At 41.0% G+C, this 8,049-nt stretch overlaps 1 protein-coding gene across 2 annotated transcripts; it reads left to right on the forward strand.

Annotated features, from left to right (window-relative positions):
• Positions 1 to 109: 109 nt before the first annotated feature.
• Positions 110 to 7,228, forward strand: ido1 (indoleamine 2,3-dioxygenase 1). 2 transcript variants are annotated; one of them, XM_042708204.1, is made up of 11 exons: positions 110 to 322; positions 1,614 to 1,758; positions 2,105 to 2,224; positions 3,183 to 3,301; positions 3,523 to 3,537; positions 4,004 to 4,103; positions 4,195 to 4,312; positions 4,629 to 4,680; positions 5,273 to 5,421; positions 5,899 to 6,125; positions 6,488 to 7,228. In XM_042708204.1, the coding sequence occupies exons 1-11, from the start codon at positions 234 to 236 to the stop codon at positions 6,755 to 6,757; spliced, it is 1,404 nt and encodes a 467-aa protein (XP_042564138.1). In that variant the 5' UTR covers positions 110 to 233; the 3' UTR covers positions 6,758 to 7,228. The 2 variants fall into 2 exon arrangements, with proteins under 2 accessions (XP_042564138.1, XP_012685850.1); XM_012830396.3 differs by having other exon boundaries at positions 1,663 to 1,758.
• The last annotated feature ends 821 nt before the right edge of the window (positions 7,229 to 8,049 follow it).

Here is an 8,049-nt window from a genome sequence, read left to right on the forward strand (position 1 = left end):
GGCCGTGTGATAACGTGGTTCCCACATGGTTTGGACCCATTGTGCAAGACCTGCGACTAAAGGTTAACTCTGATGCTGTAAGGTGAGTGCATGTTTGCTCTGTGTTGAACTGAATGCTACTTCACAGTTCTATAGAGTGTTGTGTTCAAATACTGTTTGTCACGGTCTCTTTGACATTACAAACCAGGTGACAGTCACCCTCTGTGGGAAGATGGACCTGTCAGAAAGCGTGGATGCAGAAAATTCAGATCTATTGCAGCCTCTCCGTCTTCAGTGGTACTATGTCTCAGAGGAATATGGCTTTGTGCTGCCCGAACCCCTGGTAAGTAAAGACACTTGTGGTGCTTGTGTTTAGAAAGATCTGACCTATCAGGCATTTGGTGATAAATAAAATGCTGAAAAAAATGATATATTCATACTTACATACCGTGTTCAGGAACTGTGATGCAATCTAAATCTATCCTGACATTTGTTCAATTTGAAGAAAAGTTTTTGTTTCAGTCAGTGTTCAATGCCATTTTTAAATCAAATTAAATTTGATATCAAATACTGCAGTTGTGTGCTTCACTGCATACACAAGATACAATGACTTTTTAAGTTACCTGAATGTGTGGTCAATAGTGTAATCTAGTTTCTTTTTTCTTCTGTGCTATTTTGGTTTTCATGTATTCTGAGAATTACCTTTATCCATTGCAGTAACAAAATGATGAGCTTTTGCAGTTAATATAAAACTTTGTGCTTTGTGCTTTGAGTGTTGCCACGTGGTCTTAGATAGATACAGCTTGTAAGAAATCAATGGGAATTCATTGATTTGGATCTGCGTTTGATCGTTTGTGCAACTTTAACCTATTTACATAGCTAAGACCCCTAAGTTGTATTCTGAGAAATTCTCACCAGTTGTTTGTAGATTTGGCCATTGAGCTGTTTCTAGATAATGCTTTTGTTAAGTTTTAAAAGTATCCCTCTCTGGAAAGTTTACAGTGTTTCTAATGTCTTATGCTTATGGTTATTTTATAGGAAAATTCAGGACTAGTGTGTAATATTGAATATAAAACATTGATTTCATTATAAATATATGTCTTATCCCATACAAATTTTTTTGTTCTCAAAGATGGATCTTTGGTAGCTAAGAAGACCAAGATGTGACACTCGTTGTTTTTTCATTTATGTTTCAATGTAATCACAGATATTTCTCCTAAAGTTATTTTGAGATGTCTAAAGGTTATGTTGAGAGGTCTAAACATTTAGTAAAAACTGCCCATAATTTGCAACCTTGTTGCAATCTCTCCTTTAAGTCCACAGCAGAAATATGGTCCATATAGAAATCTGAGAAACAGGAGATTTAATCCTATATCTCACATTTAGTTCAATTTATTTGTATTGTTGTCTGGAAGACACTAAGGAGATCTCTTTAGATTTTCCTTTCTTATTGGATGATTTTATCATAAAAATGTTTCAAGGTGATCCAAGAAGGGATTTGAAGCTTCCTGACTTTCACAAATCACTTTTTATTCAGGGAATGAAACTGTTATATTTGAATATATTTTACAAATTAATGCAGAAGTTACATAATCCTAATACCTTCAATTAACAGTCAGGTTTGGTATCTAAAGGGTGTTCTTCTTACAACAACTACAAATCAAAACCTACCATTTTCCCAAGGAAGATCTGCCACCATACTATCAACCTTGGATGGAAATTGCCAAGAATGTGACAGAGCTCATCGATTCCCATTCACTGCGAGCATGTGTTCAGAAGGTAAAAGTGTGGTCTCTATATTTTGCCTAATGTTAAACAACTGTGTAGAAAACACAGCTGCCACAAATAATGTCAACGCATTTTAAGAAATAGTCACTAGGTCACATTCCTTGTTGCAGAGATGTATGTTCAATTTATGTCAGAGCATAAGACTTTTTTCCTTTGTGGATATGTTAAAATGTTCCAATATCTGTGCAGTATTTTAAGTAGCATGTGTTGTATAAATGTACGGGCCATCAACACAGGCCATCAAGTTCACTGCAGTCATGTGACGAATATCGACCCGGGATATGATGACATACTGTTTGTTTGCTTATTCTCCTCTTATGTCATTCTCATCTCCCAGATGCCCCTGTTGGAGACTCATCTGCTGCAGGGCCATCGAGAGCTGCGCTTGGCTCACCTGACTCTCAGCGTCATGACAATGGGTTACGTATGGCAGGAGGGAGAGAACGATACAGTGAAGGTATGCCATCTCTCTTTGTGCAAGGTGGTGTATATGCTTAGCTCGAAGAGAAAGAGAAATGTCCTTGATTCTGACAGTGAGAGGTTTGGCCGCTGTGGGAAGTACCCAACCAATGGCAAATTAATTTTGTGCTATGCATAACTGAAATGTCTCCTCTCTTGTTACGGCCAGCTCGTGTGACCGCAACATAAACATTGGAGGCAGACGAACAAAGTTATCTTACAAAATTACGCGTATTTATTTAGTCCATACAAGGTATAACACAAACGACGTGTCTAGGGGGTTTGACGTCTGTATGCTGAGAGTCAGCTCGAGAGAGAGCGACAGGTGTCCACTGATCCTTTTTATCCCCCCACACCTCCCCAGGTGTGGGTAATCAGTCAATCAACCTGGGATCGTCCTCCCCACTGTTGCCTGCAGGCCATGTATGGCCACTACACCGTCTGCAGGGGCGCCGGGGGTCGTAACATCTTTCCATATGAACATTACTTTTTCACATAATGACATATTTTGTAAACGTCTGTATATGTTGTGGCAGATTGTGGGCTCAGTGAGCTTGAAAGTGTACGCTCACATAAAAAGAGAAGCCACCAGAAGGAACTAAAAAATGGTGGAGATTTAACCCAAACATGGAGGGCCTGACCTGTTACTATGCTTGCTCTGGTGGCAAAAAGCACTTACTGCACAATTCTGCAAATATGGCCGATCAATTTTGGCTTCATTCCTTCATAACGTAAGTGCATGCCGCCATGCTGTCCATGCTTTTTACAGTCATTGAACAAACTGAGCGAAATCTGGGAATTAAATACTTTTTTATTCCTCTATCCATTGTCAGTAAATGAAATGTACACCGTTTCCAATTAATCCCGTCTAGCTTACTTACAAGTGTTCTTGTCTGTTCTTGTCTGTTCTTGTCTGTGCTGTCTGTCTGTCTGTCTGTCTGTGTGTGTCTGGGCAGGTGCTGCCTCGTACCCTGGCTGTGCCATACTGGGCCGTGTCACAGAAACTGGGGCTTCCCCCCATTCTGACTCACGCTGACGCGGTACTCGCCAACTGGAAGAAGAAGGATCCACAGGGGTAAGTGAAGTGTGTCCAGCCCTCCCCAAACATGCAGCAAGTCACTGCCAGGCACCGTCCTGAATGTTTTCACTACTACGTGGAGTTGCACTAAATGTTTTACACATGACTTACTGTTAGGAAATAAGCACGGGTAGAAATGTGTGAAAGAATAATGGCACAAAGAGTTTACTCAAGGCTTTCTTCTCTCTTTCATGTCGCTGATGGATGACTTACACCAGTGTGTTCAGTATGGAGTAAGTGCTCTATTCAAAGTCTTCCTTTGGGTATTTCTCATCAGTGTTGTGTAACACCTTAAACCCACCAGCAGAGGGGGACATTCACAAAGGAGGATATACCGTAGAATTACGCCTTTTCATTTGTCTTCATATGGTTGTTGACATCGACTGTATATAGACTCTATAGGTCTACATGCAGACTATATACTGTATATATAGACTCCATATACAGTCATTGATCCTTATGTATGAATATTTTTTCAAACATGTATAGGTGTGAAACATGCATAGGTGTATTAGTTTCTAAGATCAGACACATTTCCACTTTATATTTGGCCATTTGCCTCTGCAGTGATAAAAAACCGAAACATTGTTGATTCTCCCATACAGAAAAAAACAAGTAGCCAAATTAGAGGCGATAATTAGAAACATGCTACTCTCATACAGCTCTCTTGCTCTTAAAGATGACAATAACATTTCGTAGGAACCTGGAGCTGCTTTTCACTCTCCCTGGTGGAAAAAGCGTGCATGGGTTCTTCATGGTCACTTTGCTTGTGGAGCTTGCTGCAGTACCCGGAATCAGGGTGAGGACAGTTCTACGAAACTTTCACACCACATCACGAACACAGTTGTGTACAGTCCCCCAACCTCAGTGTGGTTGTCATGGTATTACAGGCCATTCCTGAGGTTATCAATGGAGTCAATCAAGGTGATGTTACCATGGTAACCAGGGCTCTGGAGTCCATCAGTCTGGCCATAGACTGCATGAGGGAGGCTCTCAAATTAATGCATGGTAGGTAAATGATTACAGCTAATACATTGTTTTTCATTATAAGAATATTAATGCAATGATTTGCTGAAAGACCAAATTCAGTAATTCAAGTGGGGTACTACCAGGGGAGTCTAAGTACTTATCAAGGCCTGAAAAAAAATTAGCTTTCTTCAGTGTAATTCATTACCGTCACTAGTGAATGTAGCATTTAACAGTCTTGACCCATTTGTAAATGGGAATCATACTATCGCATATCATGTGTGATTATAGCCACCTGTGTTTTACAATAGGGGTAGCTACAATAACAGTAAACGTGACGGATGTGTCTGTGTTACAGTTTACGTGGAGCCAGCTGTTTTCTATGGCATCATGAGGATATACCTCTCAGGGTAAGTTATGACAACATGCCTGTCTCTACCATTGAGGATGCAGAGGTCATATCCTTCTTATTTTCCTGAGGTCATATCCTTGGTATGCTCAAGGTCGATTTTAAACTAGGTATTTTTAGATACAAATGCACGCAACCTACAATATGGAGCGCATTCCTAGATACAATCTGACGCTCAAAACGAGAGCAGCACGTTGTTCAAATTCAGTGTGTGTCCCATGAGTTGGTATTGTTTGATAACAGGCTATATTGGGTCATGTTTATGATAAAAGTCATCCATTCATCATTGCATTTTTTTTAAATTCTCTCTCAAACTTTCAAACAAACAAATCAAACTTTTTTGTAGTATTTGTACAATGAGAAATGAGCAGGCTTATTTCAGTACAGACATAGCATTTTTGCCTATAAATGCCAATCATATAATTTGCAATGCTGCCCCCTAGAATCTGTAAAACTATGTTAGAATGCATTTTAGTATTTGTCTAGTATTAGTCTCTATGTTGCACCAGAAAGAACAAAAGCCGCCGTCATTTTTATGTGTGGTTATGCGTGTGAGTGCTGCGTCTGTGACGTGTGTTGTCTGTGCCCTGGAGATGGAAAGACAACGCGTCGATGGAGGATGGTCTGGTGTATGAGGACGTGCAGGTGGAGCCGATGGAGTTCTCTGGAGGTAGCGCTGCTCAGAGCAGTCTGCTACACTGCTTTGACGAGCTGCTTGGGGTCAAACACGAGGCCAGCAGTGGTAAGAGAGATCAAACACACACAAACACACACACACACACACACACACACACACACACACATATACACACACACACACACGTTTATGTACACACTCTCATCTATCATAAAAGCAGACATATACAGTCATAAACACAGTTATGTAAACAGATACTCACACACTTTTTAACACACAATTCACAATTCCAACCTCATGTTCGCACTTAGAAACACCTCATGTTCTCCAGAAAGACAGAATCAATCTGCTCTCATGTGAAGAAGAAATTGGAAAAGTACCAGTTATATGCTAACCTATGCTTCTCCAAGAATCAGCATAAGTAGTCTCTCCCTCTCCTCTGTCTGAGTGAGTGGGTGCAGGCATTTACATACATTTATGTATGTATGTTGTGTGTGTGTGTGTGTGTTTGGGTGTGTGTGTGTTTATGTGTTTGTACACAGTATATGCATACCTAACTGTATCTGTTTGTGTTCTGTGCAGGTGCCTTTCTGACGCGCATGAGGTCACACTACATGCCCCCGGCTCACGCGCACTTCATCCAGGACATCTCCCTGTCTCGGCCCTCCCTGCGGGACTTTGTGCTGGACCGGGCCAGTGAGCCTCTGACCTCTGCCTACGAGCACTGTGTGGCCAAGCTTGTGGCGCTGCGGAACTACCACATCAACATGGTGTCGCGTTTCATCACCGTGCCAGCTTCCCGTGCCAAGGTGCCGTATCTTCTTAATGTCTCCTCATTGCATCTGACTGATGGTCTGTCATTTTTTTTTTTCGCTCCCAATGTTTGTGGTTTCTGGTTGAATTCAGCAGGTCTTTATTAGTTAGGATAAGGAGTGCTTACACGACCATCATAGTGTGAGGTCTAACAAAAGACAGAGACAGTAGTACAAACAATTAAGAATGGAAGGCTGCTGAATGCATGTGTTTTCACAGTTATATTTTTCGAATTGATGTTTTTCTCATATATTTTCATAATAGTACTTTTTACTATGGTTTTCTTGGTGAATTTAATTGTACAATATGTATATATCCAAGACTACGAGTTAACGTAAACATTTTACTCGTGCATCAGGAACTGCGTTTGCGTGGCGAGGGCTCAGGGGAGGAGCGCAGCACCATCGCTCAGGCGCCCACCGCCCTGGAGGAGCGGGGCACAGGCGGCTCGGGCATCATGAGCTTCCTGAAGACCGTGCGAGACCGGACACGGGGCGTCTCCGTCTCGCCCAGCACTCACCCCCTGGGAGCAGAGGTGGCACAGAGCAACGCCATGGCTGGACCCGCACAGAAGGCTACAACAGAGGCCTCACTTCTCAGCAAGGTCACCTCTAAACTGTTTCTGTGACCTGGAACCAGTGGTCTCTGTTCAGCCATGACAAATTGGCCTGATGCTAATAACTACCTGCCATACTGTTGCATTTGGTGCCTCACCTTAGCTTTTATTATTACTTGCACTAATAGCTACAATATTAGACAATATTTATAGATATATTTTGAAAAGCTGTACAATTATTTGCTACAATGGTTAGTGGTACTAGAGATGTATTGTTAATAGGTTATTCCTGAATACTTATTTGCAGAGATCAATATGTATTTTTAGCTAAATTGAGATGTAGATGTTATACTGCAAATATGAATATTTACATTACTGGAATTATATTACATGAAATAGGTGCGTTACCCTCCAGAGACATTGCTCTTTTACCAGAACCTGTTTCTTTACACAAAGGTGTCAGATGACTCTTTTATTCACACATTACACTATAATGAAAGTTATCAGTTCATATTAAAAGAGCAGAAATCTCGATTCAAATTACACCAGGAAGACTATTTCTTCTTTTAACATTGTAAATCATCAATTGTGTAAATATCTCAAGCAATTCATCAAAATAGTCTTGAACTAAACTGATTGAAATCCATCCATATGTTTTTTTTGTGAACACAGAAATACATTGCAAAGGTAGCTGGCTGTGAATTTGGTTGATATACTGAATCTGATGTCTAAAATATCAGCTGTAAGCTGTTTCCAGGTCAACGTAAAACAACTGCTAAGTGAAGATGTGATCGTATTTTGGAAGGCATGTGTGTCAGAAATTTCTGTACACTTCCCCAGCCCTCCAGTAGGGGGCACTAAAGCACATAGCATCGCAAAACTGATCCATCAGCACAGTAATACCTGACTCATCAAGTGGTTCGAGCTACTTTTCATCCCCTCATAACAGATGGTCTGTTTAAAGCAGGACCACAGTGGTAGGGGCAGCCAGTGCTGCTTTTGGAAGTGTCAAGAGTATACTTCTGTCCCACTGGTATTACAGGAGAGATAAAAATCACTGATTATTTCCACACAGCCATGGGGCTGAGAGCTGATTTAGTGTCAGCTCATGTGGTTTTGGTGCCTGTGAATGCCCTTGTTCCTCATCTGTTTTGCATCTTGAAAACAAGTCAACAAAGAAGATCTTGGCAAACAAATTACTGGTATCATTCTCACCCTCTCGGAGGTGGATATCACTCCATGTGTTGACGTGTCACTCATATGCCTAAATACATATGATGCGCCGAGACCATTCACCAAAGCCAAGTCTGGAATACTGGACTAATGACACAAATGGATAAAGACAGAGAGGAAATATGCGATGG

The sequence above is a fragment of the Clupea harengus genome, chromosome 7, assembly GCF_900700415.2.
Source record: "Clupea harengus chromosome 7, Ch_v2.0.2, whole genome shotgun sequence".
NCBI lineage: Eukaryota > Metazoa > Chordata > Actinopteri > Clupeiformes > Clupeidae > Clupea > Clupea harengus.

Excerpts from the sequence above, each read along its gene's own strand:
- ido1 (XM_042708204.1), top strand. The coding sequence starts at position 234 with ATGCAGAAAATTCAGATCTATTGCAGCCTCTCCGTCTTCAGTGGTACT. Across the intron at positions 323-1,613 it reads TTGTGCTGCCCGAACCCCTG|GGTGTTCTTCTTACAACAAC; the intron begins GTAAGTAAAGAC and ends TGGTATCTAAAG. Across the intron at positions 4,313-4,628 it reads GGCTCTCAAATTAATGCATG|TTTACGTGGAGCCAGCTGTT; the intron begins GTAGGTAAATGA and ends TCTGTGTTACAG.